General features: G+C 35.8%; 2 protein-coding genes and 1 pseudogene across 2 annotated transcripts in view; 1 reads left to right on the forward strand and 2 right to left on the reverse strand.

Annotated features, from left to right (window-relative positions):
• Positions 1-308: 308 nt before the first annotated feature.
• On the reverse strand, positions 309-4,913 carry LOC147498144 (heat shock 70 kDa protein, mitochondrial-like; annotated as a pseudogene).
• An 8,875-nt stretch (positions 4,914-13,788) lies between these two features.
• On the forward strand, positions 13,789-18,158 carry LOC147498145 (spermidine synthase 1). The gene is made up of 9 exons (XM_086560276.1): positions 13,789-14,147; positions 15,070-15,146; positions 15,251-15,373; positions 16,638-16,742; positions 17,064-17,136; positions 17,244-17,315; positions 17,405-17,600; positions 17,698-17,827; positions 17,916-18,158. Exons 1-9 carry the CDS (start codon positions 13,940-13,942, stop codon positions 17,994-17,996), a joined length of 1,065 nt encoding a protein of 354 aa, XP_086416402.1. The 5' UTR covers positions 13,789-13,939; the 3' UTR covers positions 17,997-18,158.
• A 910-nt stretch (positions 18,159-19,068) lies between these two features.
• Positions 19,069-20,864, reverse strand: part of RNL (RNAligase) — a 51,879-nt gene continuing 50,083 nt past the window's right edge. Inside the window, exons 25-27 of the mRNA XM_086560275.1 lie at positions 20,319-20,421; positions 19,856-20,014; positions 19,069-19,742 (exon numbers count right to left, since the gene is read on the reverse strand). Coding sequence (XP_086416401.1) covers positions 19,350-19,742; positions 19,856-20,014; positions 20,319-20,421 — 655 coding nt within the window. The 3' untranslated portion in view covers positions 19,069-19,349. The remainder of the gene's footprint in view (positions 19,743-19,855; positions 20,015-20,318; positions 20,422-20,864) is intronic.

Below are 20,864 nucleotides of genomic sequence, written 5' to 3' on the forward strand. Positions count from 1 at the left end.
AGTGTTGGAAATATTTGCAACGCTTAAAAAGCGTTGCAAACAGAAATTTCCAACACTTAAAAAGCATTGCAAACAGAAATTCAAAGCGTTGCAAACAGAAATTTCCAACACTTATTATAACTATTTCGTACACATATTTAAAACATTTGCAACGGTTTTTTATTTCACAAACGCTTTTTAAGCGTTGGTAATTTGTTAAAATTTTTACCAACGGTTTGTAACCATTGCAAAGTTGTTAGTTAATTTTTAAAAAAAATAATTTAAAATTCATTTGTAACGGTTATAAACCGTTGCTGATGGGTTGCTAATAAAAAAATAATAATTTCTCATATTTTGTAGCGAGACCAGCTAAACCTACAATAACCAATGAATACAAGAATGGTTTAGACAAATATATATATATATATATATAGCTACAAACTCACTCCAAACTGAAGCAAACAAAATTAAGGACAGAAAGCAAACTTCCCACGAAACAAACCACCTTTGCTTTCAAAATCTTCCCTTCACTCTAAGAAGTCCTTGGCATCTTCAAACCCAAAAAGCTCAACGCCTTCGCATTCCCCTTCCACGGCCACAGAAACCTGCCCCGCCACGCCCTCAACCCATCGCTCTAGCAGTAGCATCTCCTTGTGCACTCTCCGACTAGATTATCAATACAATGAATAGCCATTAGAAAATAACAATGCAAAGAAAAATTAAAAACACTGTGACTACCAAGGATGGCACTGTGACTACTAAGCGAAAAATACAATACAAATCACTTGTAAACACCAAGTACTTCAATTTTCCAAGCAAAAAAGTACATTACATTATGCTTACAACTAGCTAGAAAGACTGGTTTATGCTTACATTACATTATGCTTACCAGGATCAAATAAAGACTGGTTTAATAGTAGGAGCTCGTCATCATCACGAAAGTCAGATGTTGACTTATCCTCCTTCTCACGAAGCACTAGAGATTTCACTGCAGAAAAACTTAACCCTGCCCTCTCTTTGATAGGTGAAGAATTTCTAGATGATGCCAGGAGATCTTTCATTGAATTAGACTTTGCAGATCTGTCAAACAAATAGAAACGGAAAAAACGAAACTATTAACTTACAGAATTAGCAGATCTTAGAGACACCCTCTTTTCTTTTCTTGATAGAGATCAGTACCAAGGCAGCATAGTATACTTTACACCAAAACATACAATAAGACACAATACAAAATCTCCTACATATAATTAAACGGACACATGACTTGACGTCTAAAGGGGGAGAAACACTTACTCAATTGTTGTTGCCAATTGCTTAATGATAGTTGTAGAAGGTATCACATCCATGTTTGACGCATTTAAGTCTTCTTCTATGTCGGGAAAAAATACTCTTTCTGACCCCTAAAACCATTAATTAATGTCTACACACCATTGACTACAATCTAGCATAACATGTACACGATTAACCTTTTCGAACTGATTCTAGCATAACATGTGCTAGTTAAGTGTAACACAAACTTTAAAAAAGAACAATGCTAAACATGTATATATTCAATTTCATGTACATATGATGCTCGGACAGGACAAAAAAAACACAAAAAACAAAAACAAAATAAGAATAGACATGTAGCTAAAAGCACATGTAAAACTCAACTTCAATAACCAAAACTGGAAGACAAATGAGCTTACCTGACTTTTCTTAGTGGGAATTGTAGTGTTCCTGTTGATCAACTTTGTGAAGATACCACCCGAGTCTCAAGACCTAGGGATAGAGGTGTGACATCCAAGAGAAGAAGCTCCTTGACATCTCCACGGTATGCCACCTTGTATTGCAGCACCACCCATAGCAAATGGCTTCATCGATTCACTCCCTTGCTTGGAGCCTTCCCAAATATCTCTCACAAACTCTTGAACTTTGGGAACTCTCGTCATCCCTCCTACAAGAAGTACCTCACCCCCACCTCCTTGGTAGTAATACCAAAGATCTTTCAAGCAGCTCGACATGGGTTTCTAGTCCTCTCAATCAAGTTGCTAACCAAAGTCTCAAACTTTGACCTAGTTAGTGTGATATTCAAATGTTTTGCACCCGATGCATCGCAGTGATGAAAGGCGGGTTGATCTCGATCTGTGAAGTGGATGAGAGTTCTATCTTAGTTTTCTTAGCTGCTTCTCGAGCCTCTAGAGGGCCAACTTGTCTTTTGTAAGATCAATAGACTCACTTTCTTAAACTCATTCACCAAATATTCCAAAGTAAGGTATTGTCAAAGTCCTCCCCACCCAAAAAAGTATCACCATTTGTTGATTTAACCTTGAATGAGAAGAAATTTTTTGTGAGACTCAACTTAAAATCAAGCATAAAACAATTCCTAGAAAAGATAACGACTTAGAACCCATACCTCAAACACACCATTGGAGATTTCCAATATGGAAACATCAAAAGTACCACCACCAAGATCAAAGACAGCTATAAGGCTCTCCTTGTTATTTACTCCATAGGAAAGTGCAGCCCTTGATGGGCTCATTGATAATTCTCTCTACATTTAATCCTGCAATCCTTCCCGCGTCTTTAGTCGCTTGCCTCTGGCGTCATTAAAGTATCTTTGAAACTGTAATTACAGCTTTGGAAACCGACTTCCCCAAATAAGCCTCTGCGGTTTCCTTCATCTTTGTCAAAACAAAAGCTCCAATCTAACTTGGTGAATACTTGTTGTCCATTGGCCTCAACCCCAAGCATCTCCATTTGGAGCCTTTACTATCTTGTATGGAACCATTTTCATTTCTTTTTGTGTCTGTGGATCATCAAACCTTCTCGCCAATCGGGCGCTTAGTCCCGAGACTATGTTTGTGGGGTTTGTTACAGATCGACGGCTTGGTAGGAGTGCCAACGAGAAGTTCCCCTTTTGGTTGAAGGCTACCACTAATGGAGTGGTTCGAGCACCTTCTCGAATTTTCAATCACCTTTGCAGACCTGCATACATGACAAGAACAAATAAGAAACAACCTTAACTAAGTAAACTACTGGAGAATTGACAAGTCTTATACCTTCCCTTCCATGACAGAAACACACGAATTGGTGGTACCCAAATCGATACCGATAATATCATTTCCAGCGGGCTTTGAACCGCATAAAAGTCGAAACTTAGTTATTTCATCAAAGAAAGAATATAGAAATTAAAGAATAGTTGTAGTGGATATCATAACAACTCTCTCTTATACCATCATGGAGGTATAAGCGTATAACCCGCCTTTACTCTGCTTCAGGTATAAGTGCACAAAGCAGGAAAACAGAGGAGAATTAATTAATTAACGTGATCAAGCCAATGATGTTCATTTAGTTTGTAAATTTGTGACGCCTCAATCATTTTCTTTCCTTTGCGAATCAAATATGTTTGTGTACAGAACAAAAATAATGTGTTGCATTTGCGGCAACTTGAACGAGAGGAGCTAGGGAGGGTGTTAAAGAAAGCATCCATGGATGATAGAACAATCATTCTAAGTTCTAACCACCCTGAATAAAGCATGGGCAGAACCAGGGTCCATGCTTGACCTCTTTCTTGAGAGTTTTCGCATAGGTGAAGGGACATCCGGACTCTGAACCACCTAGTTATTGTAGCCATGGACCCAACCACGTTTTTTAGATGCAAGTCCGTACATCCACACTTTGTTTCTATCTCACAACTCCCCGGTGTTGATTTTTCCAAAGATAAGCGGTTCATGTCCGAGGACTATCCGAAGCTCATGTGGAGGAGGATCGACTTTTTGCGGTAGTTCTTGAACTGGCTACAACTTTGTTTTCACGGTATGGATTTGTTTTTTCAATTCAGTCTTACGTTTGATCGAACGCACAAACTCGCATTTCTTCATAATCGAGCCATCGATGGACTAGACCGACGAATCAAATTCGGTTTTTGTCACTCATAATCTTGACCCAAATAAAAGGATACACGTCACTACGTCGGTGGTACACCTTAATTCAGATCTATCTTCATTTGAAGTATAACAGTTGCCCGCCATTGCGGGATCTGCGATATAATGTGGCTTAGGGACCCATTTCCCCACTTTGACAATGGATGAAATTTATATTGCATGTGATATCTACCAAGGCAATTCAAGTGACAAGAGGAACATGGCGAACGGAGGGTTTAACTATGTAAAATCAGTAATGGCAACCATAGAATTCTACAAATACTGGTACATGGCAAGACTCCTCCACGACAAACAACATGACCAACTAATCAACTAAAGAGAAAAACTCAATTGCATGAACATCAATGAGCTGAAAATTAGAACAAATACCAACTATTCTTCAAATTCTCTCTAGTTTCAACTCTTTCCCCAATAAGTGAACACTTCGTAACAGAAACCAACAACACTTCAACACTAACAGTAAATTGAGATCGATGTACCTCAACAACACACATTCCATCATAATCTAACCATCCATCAATCTAAAAAACAAGCTTAAGCAATTCAAACTAAAAACATAACAAAACATTAAAACAAAAGAAACTCGATTACCAGAAACCCACGAAAAGCAGTTTGAATCCGGATAGCAACCCATTCTTGCCTCACAACCCCCGAAATTTTTAGGTGGAGCCACGAACTATAGTAACAACAAAGAAATTAAAAGCATCGGCAGTTGAAGAACACTAAGAAGTCTCTCAAGCGGCTCTATGATGACTTCCTTTTGAAAACCTTTTCCACCACAGACTCAAATCTCCCGATGAGCTTCTCCATAGTTTCCACTTCTTGTTCTTATTACCACTAACCTTCTCCTTCACAAAACAAAATATCCAAACCTTAAAACTCAGTAGACAAACAAAAACAAGAAGAAATGAAACAAAATGAGAGTTTTTTTTTCCAGCTTACTTGGTCATCTTTTTCTGGTTTTTTCACACCAACTATTGATTTTAGGCATTTCCCTGAAGCACCCATTGTTAAAAATCAGTTCTTTGAGCTGATTCCACCTTCAAAACTTCAAACAGAGAGAGAGTGTGTGTGTCCTTTCTCTTCGACCCGACCCTTCTATATATATATAACACGAGATTAGTCAGGAAGTAAGAGAAAGAAAATAAGAAAGGGAAATTTCAAATACCTAACCCGATTTCAACATAAAGTCGAACAATCGGAAGTCTCGATTAATTACGAGCTTTCACGGCTATCGTCCCCTTTCTCAATTAAATCAGTAGCATCTTGAAGCGTTATTCTATTCTAGGCACATCTCCTTTTTCTTCACCAGCAAAGATAAAAAAACCCTAACCTAACCCAGCGGCTGTGAGAGAGAATGAGAGGTTTTCTATTTTGACATACCGACGGCGATTTCTTTTTTGTTTCCCTATCTTTGAAATTTCGAAGTTGTTTTGGTTTTTTGGATTTGTAACACTTCTCCAACGCTTTTTAAGCGTTAGCAATTAATTCCGAAAATTCACTCAAATAAACCAACGCTTTACAACATTGCCAACGCTTTTTTAGCGTTGGCAATTTACTAACGGTAAATAAACGTTGCAAAGCAAAAAAGGTGCGTGTTGCAAATATCCTATTATGGTGTAGTGAATTGTATTATTCGATCTTTCCGTGATATGACTTGGCCGGGATGGCAGGTGCAACCTTATTGGGTTACCCCCTACAACCCCATCCGACCAAGTGGCGCTAAACAGGTTAGCAATTATAGATGATAAATGGCGTGAACCCTGGCAAATCACCATGGTGTGGCAGGATGCGAATGAACCTCATTTCTTTATAGAAGAGGATGAGGACGACGCTTAAACGCTGAAGATAAGGTAAGTTTTTAGTTTCAGTTAGTGTCTGTTTATGTTCCAAGCAAGTTGATTCTTGTTAACCTCATAACGGCTGGAACTCATATAGAGTTGCGTCTGTTTTTATTTTTTCTATATTAGTATGTTTTAACTTTGTTTTGCAAATGTTCTATATTTCACGCGTTTCCATGGTATTTTTCTACCCTTTTTATTTCAATACTTTAAGGACAAAGCATGCTTCTTGTTTGCGGGTGGCATAGAAACACGTGTAATTAAGGTATCTATTAGGATATATATATGTATAATATGCACTTGTTTTCTAGTAAAAATTTCAAAAATTCAAAAATAAATAAAAAGTTATGCTATACATTTAGGAATATTGGTATGGTTTCTTTCTCTATGCTCTTAATAATCTAGAAGTTTCACATTAGCTTTTGCTTTAGAATAGTTTTTAGAAACTTAGGTTAATATATAGATAATAATCTTTGCATCTATCTATAAATATATTGCATGAGTATCTATGATTGTTTAGCAGTAAGTTTCTGAAATCTAGGCTAGAATACTTATTCTACAAATCCTGTGATAATATAGTCTAAAGCATTATATGAGTGAAACATTTGAGAAATGACATAAGGGAGAAGTAAAATCCGGATAGAGAAATCACAAGTCCACTTGCTTGATCATTATACCATATCCTAAGCGAGAATTTAGGCCATCTTGGATCAATATAGCCAGAAATTCAAACCTTATGAAATTATTTTCCACTAGTTGCCCCTCTGAGCCTTTATTTAGCCTTTCATAAACCGCAAATCCTTTAACCTTTTACAAAACAAAATTAAAAAAAAAAAAAAAAAAAAAAAAAAAAATCAGCCTACCCATTTTTTGAATGAGTCTGAGAATAGAGATGAAGAATAGAAAAGAGAAAGACCTTTGAAATCAAGAATATGCCTACGCTTCAAATAAGAAAAGAAAGTTTCCATCCAAATAAAAAAAATAATAATAAAGAAATAGAACTCCAAAAATAGAATCAAAGGAGTCAAAAGCCAAAGAAAAAGAAAAAAATGGCTAAGGATGGAAACAAAGTGTAGAAGCAAAAGTAAAGAACAAGGTTTTCTCTAGTTACATAATATGAAGACTCTATTATCTCAGACTGGTTCTTTTTGAATATCCATTTCCTTCATTCTTAAATCATCACCTAATCCCCGCAACACCTAATAAAGACCTCTAGCTTAATTAGGAATAGGTTAGTGTGATAGTAAGTGGCTGATGTGTTTGATCGACTTCGGCTTCCTTGTGTGTCAATGAGATCGTAAGGTAAAGTGTGCACATTGCACACTAGAGTAGCGAAACTTGAGCGGAAAAATCAAAGTGTTTTTGTCTTGACATTTATGTGAGGACCTACTTAAGGACGTTATTCCAAAGTTTCAGAAACGGACCTGTTAGTGCATTTCATAGTATTGCTCATTATATATATATGTTTATTCGTAGATGATTGATTATTATGCATATATTAGCTTAGGTTTCGACTTGACTATTCTATGTTCATTGCTAGTGAGATGTATTGGTATTTGAGAATAAATAAGGAAACAATAGTTGTATTTCCTAGTCGTTGTAGTATAGATGAAGTTTGTGAGTACCTTCACTGGAAAACTCTCACGAGGCTATAACTCGTCTACTAGGGAATTCCTAGTGGTTTAAGGCATTGTTGCATATGGTCAATGCAATCGCACTCGGCGAAATGAGACTAGTTAGAACTCTATTTTTGGTCACTTATTCTAATTTCTGATATTTGCTTGAGGACAAGCAAAATGCTGTTTGTGGGTGGTTTGATAAGAGCCCAAAACTGTAGTTTTAACTCCTTAACAATATAGCTGTTAGACCAATTATGTGATTAATAATATAGGTTTATCACTAATTACGTGCTTTTGAGTATTTCAGGCTTCGGAGTTGAATAAATGTAAATTTGTTACTAATTAGGCGCTAAAGGTGCTAAAATGAGCTAAAGTGATTGCTATGAAAGTTCTATGAAGAAAGCCCAAGTTTCATGGAGAAAAATCCCTTAAAAAACCTAAGTCAAGTTGTTAAGTGAAAGTCAAACCGGATTAGAAAGCTGAAGAAAAGTCAACAAAACTTCAAAAGGCCATATCTTTGGGCTCAGACCTCGGATTTGGGCCCATTTTATATAAAAATGACTGGCTCGGAAAGCTCTTTCTAATGGTTAGACTTTGACTCGATCATAGTAATATAAGTTGGTGAAACCTTGCACTACAGTAACACGACCAGAATTGGAAGTTTTGGATTCAACAAATTGGGTTTTGGGCTCGATTTTTTGGCCCAAAATATTGCTTCTCAGCCCATGCATGAATTTGGGGATCTAGCTCTTCTATATCAAGAGACAAAAGCTTAGCTCTTAAGCTATCTAGATCTAAACCCAGTTCTTGTTCATAAAATTTAGTTTTGTAATATAGAATTAGTTTTAATTCATTAAATTAGTTTATATAGATTAATCTAGTTAGTTGTCAATTTTATTAGCTGTTAGAACAAGTTTTGAATCTTAGAATAAAATACTTAGTTTATATTTCAATCTTTAATTTCAAATTCAATCTTGCATTCATAGATTTAGTTGTTTTAAATTGATAATTAGTATTCATAATCTTAGTTCTAAATTAGTTTAAATTTCAATTGTAATCCATTTTGAATCTTAGATTATTGTTAATTTAGATTAAGAAAGTTTAATTACTTATTCAATAATGACTTGTTTTTACTGTTCTTGGTTTAGAAATGATAGTATGATGATTCAAGGCTAAAACCTCAATTAGAGGGGTTTGAGGAAGGCTTGATGAAAACTTGATTTTTGTTAGCTTAGAAATCATCGTGATAATCTATTCAATTCTAGAAAGTAATTAGTTCACCATGAGAATGGGTTTTATTGCGTGACATGCTAGTTATTATTTGGTAGAGATTACCATAAATAGTTATGGATTAGATTTACCAGTTTGTTATGTGAAATCATTAAAATTTGGATTGCGACATTTCTTTGTTAGTTGATTAAGTCGAGTTTGTATGAACCGTTATTTCCATAATGAATATTTCTACAAACCGCGAAAACCCACGCGTAGCGGAATTAATAGGGTTCACGGTTTTGGATAGAAAATCATACCTTTATATCAGCTTCTTGATATCTCTGAGAATCCAATAGCTATGAATCCGAATCAACAATCAACCCCTTGATCTTCTGTTGTATTCCTTTAGAATAGATTGGACATTATGTGGGCAACGATCTACCAACCCCCTTCTTTCTCACAAAGCTAGATCCAATTTTGGATCTATCTCTCCTTGCCTCTCTTTTCAATCCAGTGAATAATAATTTCGGCTAAGAGAAAAAGAATTCTATTTATAGGCTACAACAGGAACCATGAGGAGAAATTAGGGTTGGGCTTCCTGACGGGCTTGGGCTTCCCATGTTCACCCATAACACATGACCCAAGTCCGTCAACAAATGGCTTATTCCACTAAAAGTCATTGTTGCACTACCGCCCTAATCCCAAATTATGTGTCAGCGTTTATGGGCTCCATATTATATACTCGTTGATCTCCCTGTGTTTAAGATATCGAATGTCCGTTGATTAAGTCAAGTTACTGACAACTACATTAATCAACTTCTTATGTCCTTGAGTAGTACCACTCAACCTCATTGTCATGTCGGATCAAATCCACCTGCAGGGTTTACATGACAATCTTTATGAGCTCCTCAAGGGGACATCATCAGCTCAACTTCTTGCGGGACACGGATTCCTTCTATAATCAACAACACACCTTACATACAATATCATTACCCAATCCATCGAGTTTGTTGATTCACAAATGAATCTCACTCATTGATGATTTAAAGTAATGTACAATGCATGTAAGTGCCCGTTATTATATCCGAATTAAGAGGACAAGCATCCATAATAACAGAGGCATTTGTTCTCTTATATAGTCAGTATAAAGAGAAACAACCTCACTTGGTCATGTTCAATACACACAAAGTGTACTAGTGTAATCATATCGTCAAGATAGACTAATACCAGATTGTACTACAACCGTACCAATGGTTTGTCCAAATCCATCTAGGTTGTGAACGATTACTTATATTTTATAAGGTACTGATGATATGATCTTCTGTGTGTCCACACCATATCATCTACAACATAAAGTATCAGACACATGCATATAACTAATAATATATATAATATGTATAACATTTGCCCATATGATTCTCATTCAAAATATAAAGAATTAGAGTTAACACAAAAGTAATGCTTTTAGTATATAACTCTATCAGAGTTAAGGTGGAATCAATCTCCGCCTAAGTCCTTATCATATTATCAATTTAGTATTCCGTAATTAAAATATCATATCTTATTAGTATAATTCACATCGTAGTATAAATTTCCACAGTACTCTCATTGACTTTGGATAGACCGATAATCTTAGAAAATGCTAATTCTAAAGAACTAGGAGTGGAACAAATTCTCTACTCCAACTCTATTGCGATAGCACCGAGAGTAGATAACTTTGATAAACCTAGCACGAAAATAGCTTTAGTTTTAATTGCGTTTCAGTTTTCGTAACTTATTCGTGGGTAAAACTATTATTTTACTGTTATCAAGTTGGAAGACTTCAAGTATGCACAATATTCCCATACTTTAATGCAGGTTTTATCATCATATTGACGTTAACTGCGAAAACCTGCAAAAGAATGAAAATATAATTATTTCATGATTATTAAACACATAATTAACCAAAATATTATGTCTCTACGGGGTTTAGTATTACCGTTTTGAGTACTTATCAAGTATCTCAATAGTATATTTTGGATATAATAAAATATTCTTACTGCTTTTTGCATCAAGAAATTCATACTTTTAGGCTTATAAGGATTGATTTTGTTCAACATGCCTTGTATTTTAGCTTCTTTTTCATCCTTCTAGTTTTGTTTTGAAATGTTCTCATTGCTACAACTGTTTGAGCATTCTCTCATTCAATATTACGCTAATCCTTGCATCTCCTTAAAGCATAACCCTATACACCAATATAATATATTCAATCACAAACCAGCAATGAGATTATAAGGAGAAGCACTAACCTTGTAACTTGCTAATCCATCTTTTTCGTCACACTGTTTGCTGCCGCATATGAATTGCCTTGCCAATTAAGTGCAATGCAATGAGTCACTTGATCTTTTGGAAGCACTACTCTTCAAATAAAATAACTAATAAAAACCACACTGTAAGTTTGATGAGAAAGAATGGGGTCCACAAAAAGAACATGAAAATAATAAATTACCTTTACCAGATATAACTTCCTTCTCTATCCTCCACCTTAGCCCAATCTATCAACAAACCATTATAAAAAATTCCACATAAATAACAGTGATGGTAGAAAATCAATGCAGCATTGACACATTTTATATATAAGGAAGTGAGGCATACCTTTCCCTTTTTGTATTTTGGCATGTCAGCAATGCAATATCTTCAACAGATTTAAGGATAAACTAAGACCCTTCAACGAACCCTCTCTCTTACAACACAGTATAATAATGATTTTCTTCAGTAACCCTCTATCTTACAACACAATCAAAGTGAGCAGTCAGTGTTGAGGAGTACGTCAGTGGAGTTTGGCCTCCAGTTAATAGTAAGTTGATTTTAATTAGGACTCAAAACCCTTCATCCGATGGCCCAACTTTTGTACCCATGATGCCAAGATTTGATCAGATGTAGACGCTTTCATAACTCCTTAACAAGTCAGATCAGCTGAGAAGAACAAAGAAGTAGTTTACGCGACTCGTGAACGTGTTCATGTAAGCGAAGCGGTATGGTTCGAGGTTTATATAAGAGAAGAAAAGGTGTTGAAGGGGATTTTTAGAAAAGATGATGAAGAAGAATGGAAATTAGAATGTGAATGTGCATTGGAAAGAGAGTGTTTCAACACGATTAAAGAGGCGGAGGTTTCTGTATCTGCAGGACACGTGGGGATAATTGAGAAGGTTGATATGAGGAAAAGAATAGCGTGTAGGAACTAGGAATAAATGAAATACCATAAGAAACTAATTTGGTTTATGGATTTTTTGTTTTTTCTTTTAAATTTGATGAAAGTATGGAGTTTTTGGGTTTAAGAGAAACCGAAAGTCTTAAGAGAGTTTATTTGGCCTTGTTCTCTTGTTTTGGGTTTTAAGAGAGATGATAATAATTTTGACAAAAACGAAGGAGAATTAAACAAATACAGGGAGGTGTTTCTAATTATTAGCACCTCCTTTTTGTTAGGAGTCACTAATATTGCTTGGATTGGAAAATAGAGCGATATAGTGGTCAGAGAGAATATGCGCGAGTTTATATATCGAGCAGGTTCCATTTACCATACTTTTTATACTATAGTTTATACTATACCCCACAACTTCACCTACAACACAAATTATAACATAGTTTTTTATAGATGTGTTCAACTAACCATGAAGATCACCTTTATAAAATTTCAACTCATTTGATAATGTTTAACCATGTCAAAAGATGATTGCACAATCGAATAATCTGAGCCATTAAAAAAAATTCAAATTTGACAATGATTTTGAACTAGGTTAAAGATTTCCAAATAAGATGAATTTTTGTGTAGATTAGTAGATCATATCCACAAAGTATTAGTCCTTAACTCATTTTGTAGGGGGGGGTGTGGTATAAACTATGGTATAAAAAGTGTGATAAACGGAACCTGTTCGTATATATATATATATAACTATTCCTTACATCATCTTCTCCAAACCCATCACTTTGCTTTTTTCCACACTCAAAAGTTTGAGTCCAATACAGAGAATACAATTACACTTAAAATTTATCATTATAGTCAAATTTGGGTTTCCATTTGTTTTGGGTTTGTTTGTTTATTTGGGAGTCCAATATAAAGCATGAATTCATTTTGATTGTCGAAGCAAAGTGGGAATCCAAATAATGCCATTGTTGTTTCTTCAATCTTCATCTTTTTTGTTTTTTCAAAACTGTTTCTATTTTAGTTTTTTATTAATTAATTAAGGTGGTAACATGACTTTCAAAAACGGGGTCGTTTTAAGTGACACGTGCTTAGCTGTGGTTAGGCCCGAAACAAACTAAGCATTCTGAAAATTGTAACAAAAATGGACTCGTACAAGAACATATGCGTATTAGCGTATAGCTATGGCTTATCGAGGGGCCTTGGATGGAAATACCCTTGATCATTTTGGACAGTTGTAGAGATGAGAGATGTGTTGATAGTGATAATGAAGAGTTAGGGTGACCATTTTGACATCCTTAGTCTATGAGTAGGTCACACCGTCACACACCCACATGTCTAATTTAAGCGAACCGTAACATCACTTTAGCCCATGGACCAAAATATCGATGATATATCCGATATATCGTTGATATATATCGGTATTTTGGTACAACGATATCGATATTTCCGATATATATCCACCGAATATAGTATTTTTTTCCGATATAAAAGTTTATATCGCCGATATAATCGATATATCCGATATTTACGATATATATCGTTTGACTTTTTGACAATTTTTTAATATAAATCCGATATTTTCAATATATTTATTTCCGATATTATATATCTGATATTTTTGATATTTTAAATAGTTTGGACTGATTACCAAAAAAATGGATATATCCAATATATATCGGTTTTTGAGTACACCGATATATTCATCGATATCGATATTTTGAACCTTGCTTTAGCCTACTTAGCTACTTTCGGCAACCAATTGTCCGCAATACTAGTACAACCAAATCGAATTTGTATTGTAAATATGTGTTTGCCTAAAAGGAAAAGAACAAAATTATTCCACAATGACACTAATGTCCACGACCCTAATTAAGAATTGTATGATTATCTGTATATATATATATTTAAAAGGTATACTTTAAAGTTTAAAGTAATGATACTAATTATTATTCGATTATTATTTGATTCCCAAATCCCCATTTTTATTATCTTTTTCCTAAAAAGAGGGCGTTCTTCTAATTAAGCCCACACATTTTTTCTTTATTTCCCTTTCTACCCTTGACTCACTATTCCTATTGTTACTACTACTCTTCCGTGCATGCCCCATCATTCTCTTTCACATTTGAGACTTGCTCTCATTCTTTGGAAAAAAAAGTAATAAAAATCAAAACTTTAATAATGTCTGGTGAAGAAGAAAGTGGCGGGGTTGTTTCTTCTGCTAAATTGGCTCCTGATTTATCTGTTAAAAGGCCAAGAGAAGAAGAAGAAAATGGTGGTGGTGGTGGGTCTGTTTGTGTTGAAATGGAAGATAACAATAAAGAAGAGTTAGCTTGTTTCTCTTCTTTGATACCTGGGTGGTTTTCTGAGATTAGCCCAATGTGGCCAGGTGTGTTTCTTTTCATAAAAATCTCTTCTTTATTATTAGTTTTTGTTTGTTTGTATTCACTTTTTACTGTTCTTATATTGGTTAAAGAATGTATAGTTTAATTGTTTTTTTAATTCATTTTAGATGGATTGTTAAGAGTTTTCTATAGTTTCAGAGTGTTCATATTGGTAATGTTTCATTGATTGGTTTTGGAAGAATCAGAAGTTGTTTACAGTAGATTTGTGTGGGTTTTGTGGTGATGGCTTGGAATGGATGAAAGAATTTATGTTATAAGCATTCTAGAGTACCCCCTGCGCACCGGTACGCATGAATCTGGGCCCTTGCAAAGTACTTCGTGACAAGTACTTCGTGATGCAATACACACGCACCTCTTGCCGTGATGAGTGGCCTCGATTCTTGCCACACCTACAGCCTGCGTACAGTAGATTTTCTCTTCTTTATATTGAAAATTTGCAAATAAAAGTGCTAGTGCTATGACCAGTCCATAAATTATTAATGTTTTCATGCAATTTAAAAGAGTGAGGACTTTCTTGAGTGCCTAGCTACTTGGCGTTTCCTGTTTTTTCTTCTTGTTGCTTATCTTGGTCTAAGATAAATCGTTTACCAGACATGCTTATTTTCAGAAAGAGCACTCAGTTATTAGATGAAGTATGTATTTATCTTTATATTAATCAGCCTAAAGCATTTCTGATTTTGTACATCTTTTATCTGCTCCTTGTCTATATATATATCTGTATCTTCAACTAACTCACAAGTTCAGTTTTGAAGCTTTCAGCCTAGTTTAGCTTTAATATTGAGATTTTATTGTTAATACTTATTTTATTCATAGAATCAACTCCCTAAATTGTTGTCTTTCCTTATTTGTCTATAGAATTAAGAGAACACTAGCTTGTCGAATTGATAAAACTTCGTTCTCTTACAGGAGAAGCACACTCTTTAAAGGTAGAAAAGATCCTGTTTCAGGGGAAGTCCAATTACCAAAATATTGTGGTATTTCAGGTATTGATGATGCTTTCTAAGATGTCAAAGATTTATTCTTACACCTTATAAAATTATATATCATCTAATGTTGTCGGTTTTCTATTTTTACTTTTTCTTTTCAGTCATCAACATATGGGAAGGTGCTTGTCTTGGATGGAGTCATTCAAGTTACCGAGAGGGATGAATGTGCATATCAAGAAATGATTGCTCACCTTCCACTATGCTCCATACCCAACCCTAAAAAGGTTATATTTTCTTCTTTTATGAGATAATGATCTGATTACATCATCTGTCTGTGTGTGCGTGTGCGTTTTTTAACTACTTGCTTTCATAAATTTGTTATTGTTGATGCAAATTTGAATACCTTGATTAACTTCTATAACGATGGGAGTCTAGCTTGATCAAATACAATGCACAGAAATCCTCAAAATCTGATATAAATTGGCTCCCAAACTTGCTTCTTCAGCTCCGAACACTTCATGAATTAAAGTAATTTTACCTTTTATATAACAGGGCTGTGCACATTGAGTTTGTCATGTTTGAACATGTGTTTAGAAAATAGGGCCGCTGATTTATATAATAAAGAAAATTCAGTTTGTATAAAATCAGAGCTTCAGCATTGTTTCGTGCTACCGCATCTACTATAGAAAAATTCAAACAAATTATTCGTCATTCAAGTAATTTCATTTTCTGTTATTGTTTTGAGGTTCTGATGCATATACTTGTTTTGATAGTTAGAACTTTATTCAAGCCCCTTAAATTCCCTTTTCTCCAGTTAAGGGTGGGAATAAAACACATGACCTTGGGACCAACTTTTTAATACTTGATCAGCAGGCCACTTTCTAGCTCTCATGCATAGCAACAAATGGATGTTAGAATGTAGTCATGTAAACTATTGTTAAATATAAAACTCATCAAATAATAACTTAGATTGCATGAACATGTTACAGATTACCTACTCAAATGTTGGCATCCTACTCAAAACCAATTGGCAATGAGTGGAGTGGCCCCTGGAGTTTATACGCTTGTTGGCTAGGCTTTAGACTCCCGATGTGGGTGAACTTTGATTTTAGCGGGCGAAGGCACACAATGGCCTTTATGGCCAAATACTAGAATAGCATTGCTCTGATACCATCTTAAACTTTGGAGCTTCCAACTCAAAACCATTGGCTATGATTGGAGCGACCCCAAGAACTTATATATCTATCATCTAGGTTTTAAACGCCCAATGTGGGACGAATAATCTCAAGAAGTTCTTGCATCTGTTAGTGTTGGGTATTTATCCTCGTTTCCAAAGAATGTCCCAGCTTGTTACTCTAGTTACCACTTGTAAATTTAATCAAAAGATTTTTTGACTTGCATCATGAGTGTTCTTCTAAAACACTATGGTACAGATAAAAACCAGCTTAACTTTTTTTTTTCTTATTCAAATTAATATGGTGGATGTAATTGATGTTCTGCATCAATAACTGTCTAGATAATGTTAATCAGCATGTCCTTTTCCTTCAGGTGTTGGTTATTGGAGGAGGAGATGGTGGTGTTTTGCGGGAAGTGTCTCGTCATTCTTCTGTCATACAGATTGATATATGCGAAATTGATGGGATGGTTATTGATGTGAGTAATAGAATTCTTTCTGATTTCCTTTTTTCCCTTGCTTTCAAGTAAATGGAGAACTCTCTTGCTCATGGAAGACTGAAGGCATGCCTAGTTGATAAACTAAAACTTTCCTCGTCTCAGACACTAGAAGATATTGATAGATCTTTGATATTTCTCTTTTTTCTCTCCCTTTCTCGTTGCCAACTAGAATACAATTACGGACTGCATGTGTTCTTAGCATGTATGTTTATTACAACTTACCAGCAGTTACTGGTGTTGGAAGAAAACTGAGCAACTTGGTGTTCGTCACAAATCGTGATTTTGTTTCTTCTGAGCCAGGTGTCAAAGCAGTATTTTCCAGACCTAGCAGTTGGATATCTAGATCCCCGTGTAACCCTCCATGTTGGCGACGGTAATATTTTCTCTCACAAATTCTCTTCTACTGCATATAAATTTGCAATGTTGCACACTCTATCTGTTTCTTTATTTCCTTGTGTGCCCATCCTGTCAACATTGCAGGAGTTGCGTTTCTAAGGGCTGTTCCTGAAGGTACTTATGATGCCATTATAGTGGACTCCTCTGACCCAATTGGTAATGTTTTCAGTCTACAACTTACTTCATGTTTGCACTTACATAAGAGCTTTTCTTATATCTTACCTCTTATGGATGTCTTCAATCAGGGCCTGCACAAGAGCTTTTTGAGAAACCCTTCTTTGAATCAGTGTCAAAGGCGCTCCGCCCTGGAGGAGTTGTCTGTACCCAAGCTGAAAGCATATGGCTTCATATGCATATCATTGAAGATATTGTTGCAAACTGCCGTGAGATATTCAAAGGTTCTGTGAACTATGCATGGACTACGGTTCCTACATATCCGAGGTGCATAAATTTATAAATTTATCATATCTGGCATTAGAAAAAAAATTCAATCAGTAATAGAAGAGTAAGCTATTGTTGATGGTCCTTTTTATTGCAGTGGTGTCATTGGTTTCATGCTTTGCTCCACTGAGGGGCCACCAGTTGATTTCAAGCATCCGGTGAACCCCATAGATGAGAACGGAAGCCATACCGATGTAAAAGCACCCTTGAAGTTTTACAACGCAGAGGTGATCTGGCTTTCTTTCCATTTTGGCTCTTGTCTATTCATTATCCCGCGTAGGTTTTTCCTTTTCTTACTTGAGATGGCCTTTTCAGATACATTCTGCTGCATTTTGTTTGCCATCTTTTGCAAAGAAAGTGATCGAAGCGAGGCAAATGAATTGTAATGCTTGGTAGTCATCATGCGGCTCCTGTATGACCAGTGAAGAGAGATTACTTATTCACGTCTCAGATGAATGTCCAAATTAGCATTCGAGCAGGAAAATAGGTTCCCCATAAATTGTTACTGTCCCTTAAATCTTCACATCTTTCTTTCAAGAAACTTTTCTAGTTGAACTATCTTCTGCCTAACAATTGTCTGGAAATTATGTCTCGCATACAAGTTTGCTTAGAATTAGGTAAATAATCTCCAAATTCTAGCAAATTACCAAATTCATTTTAATCTATGGGGCTAGCAAATTACCCAATGGCTGAATGTAGCAGAAAAATCATAATTATTCGCCATTGGGAAATAATCTCAACCCATCCACTTTTAACATCAAATACGATCAGTCAGGTGTAGGGTTTGGGAATAGTGAATCTCAACCTTGTGTGTGCGCGTTTAACTTTCTTGCTCAATGTGTCTGCAAATCGTTTGGCCAAAGTCTACATCGATTGATTGTGAGATACACACCATTCCTTCTTCTCCCCTCAAATAAGTAAATGCAACCAATAAAATGAGGTTGATGAAGGCATCTTCTTAAACGCGTGCTCATCCAATCAAATTGAGGTTCTGAAATATTGATGACGGTATATTCTTAAACATGCACAAATCTAAATTTGCGAAACTGAAGGAAGAAAGAAGGGTGACCGAAGAAGGTACATTAGGTTGGTTAAGCTTATTAAGTTCAAAGAACTTCGATTAAGTGTCTTCCATGGAGCTGAGCTGAGTTGTCAATCCTTTTTTGGAGGGCCAGAAAAAGAGCTGAGCTGTCGATCTTGAAGATAGTGATACTCAGTTTTTTTTTTGATAAGAATTGACACTCAGGTGGCGAGACTAGAATACCAAATTGCAGGGATATACTTGCTTCTTTTTGGGTCGGTCAAGCTTGTTAACTGAACTATATAATAACCTGAGCCCGAACGGATTCTAAAGCTCGCTTAACAAAATAGCTGAGCCTGAGCACCCAGAAGCTCGGCTAGCTGCGATCAGAATCAAAACCTATTTACTTGGATAAGTGCCGAGGATATACATACTCAGTTATAAGTGTGGATAAATGCAATTTATATAACACCTCAGATAATCATACGAGTTGTGCTGGTTTACAAGCTCAAAATGAGCAAGGAATTTATATTAATCGATCCAATTTACAATTTTTTACAATGACTCAGATTAGATACTAAATACAAAAATTTCCTCTTGGCATCCTCTTTTTCTGTCCACGTCTTTGCCGAACCCCAAAACCCAAGAAAAGGGAAACTTACAACTCTCAAAAACATGCATCAAACACCATGACATTGCCCACGACATGCATCATGAAAATAGCGAGGTTAATAAAAGTCCAGTGTGCCAGAGATGGTGATTGGTGGATCAATATCGATTCGAGTTGCTTTACCTTCTGTAAGCAGTTGAGGCAATGTATTGGCTTCCTTGGCTGCAATTCCTTCTGCAGTCCAGATGGTGGCATGGGGCCACTGGTTCTTGGAGATGATCTTCTCGCCAGCAACTGATCCGGGACGGACTTCTAGTGCCGCCAATTTGTCAGAGAAGATCAAAGCAGTAAGATCAACTGGGACATTTTGGTTGCGGTACACACCATAACTAGCAACAGCTGTAACACCGTGAGCTTTCTTGTGAGCAAGAGTTACATGAGCTTTTCTGAGATAATTGTTCATGTCCTTGCCCTTGAGAAAATCTTCAACAATGGTGTTCTTCCGGCCAAACTGTATAAAAAGGAGAAATTAAGAGATTACAATTTCATATGCAAAAAGGTAGAGTGAAAAGAAAAAAACATCTTGTTTTGGAGAAAAGACAGAAAGACAGTTTCACTGCGTACACTTTCAAGGAATGTCTTGATTTCTGTTACGGGTAAAGTTACTGCAGCAAAAACAATGGTGCCAAACTTCCTCTTCTCAGTGCTAGGTGTTGAAATGCCACCTTTAGCAACAGCTCTCAGTTGTTCCAGCACTTCGTTTACAGCAAGATCAAATGGCACCTGAACAGAACGGGATCAATGAACTATAGTGACCACACAATTTACATCCATTATCTTCTTTTCTTTCTTATATCTTAATCTGTGTGTCTTTGTAATCTAAGGTTTGTTTGAAACATAGGCATCAGATTAAGCATAAATGCTAATCAGTATGCATCACATATGCATCCACCATACTTTACAATATGCTTTAGTACTTGCAACAAAAAAGTTTAAAAAGTTTTGGGCAAACTATTGTTTTTGGTACATCAAATTAACTAAACTAGCACAAACAGTGACAGGAAGCCAACATCCTTTGAATACTGACCTGAATAGCATTGAGATACTCAGCATTTCCAGATAAAACCTCCTGCAGTCGCTTCTCCCAATTAGTCCACTCTTTTGAGTATGATCCTTTTGTGGATTCCAATCTAAGTTCCAAGCAGATTTGTCACAAATAGCAAAAGTGAAGACGAATTCAACAAACTATAGCGCAAAAAGATGCCAGAAAAAAGGATAATATATATAAAGACCAAAAAGGGAACGATAGGAGTACCAAAAATCTAAGTAGTTTCAATATGGGATCATAAATCACATGGGCAGCCTGCCAAAATAGAAGAAAAAGGAAATGGTGGACCTACCTCATCCAACTATCTACTTGGAAATCACAAATGAGTCAGTAAATTTCTAGTGATAAATGACAAGTAGAAAAGTACTGGAGCAAGTGTACTGCATATATAGTATTTTCATTAATTTCAGATGATTATTTAATAATCTTTAGTACAAAACCGGCAGTTGAAAATTCCGATATTCCTGATATGGGGGCTGCTATTTATTCGCTCAGATCTAATTAATAGAAGCATTCTGGAAATAA

The sequence above is a fragment of the Coptis chinensis genome, chromosome 5 (assembly GCF_015680905.1).
Source record: "Coptis chinensis isolate HL-2020 chromosome 5, ASM1568090v1, whole genome shotgun sequence".
Classification (NCBI taxonomy): Eukaryota; Viridiplantae; Streptophyta; class Magnoliopsida; order Ranunculales; family Ranunculaceae; genus Coptis; species Coptis chinensis.

Excerpts from the sequence above, each read along its gene's own strand:
- LOC147498145 (XM_086560276.1), top strand. The coding sequence starts at position 13,940 with ATGTCTGGTGAAGAAGAAAGTGGCGGGGTTGTTTCTTCTGCTAAATTG. Across the intron at positions 17,316-17,404 it reads GGACTCCTCTGACCCAATTG|GGCCTGCACAAGAGCTTTTT; the intron begins GTAATGTTTTCA and ends GTCTTCAATCAG. Across the intron at positions 17,601-17,697 it reads ACGGTTCCTACATATCCGAG|TGGTGTCATTGGTTTCATGC; the intron begins GTGCATAAATTT and ends TTTTTATTGCAG.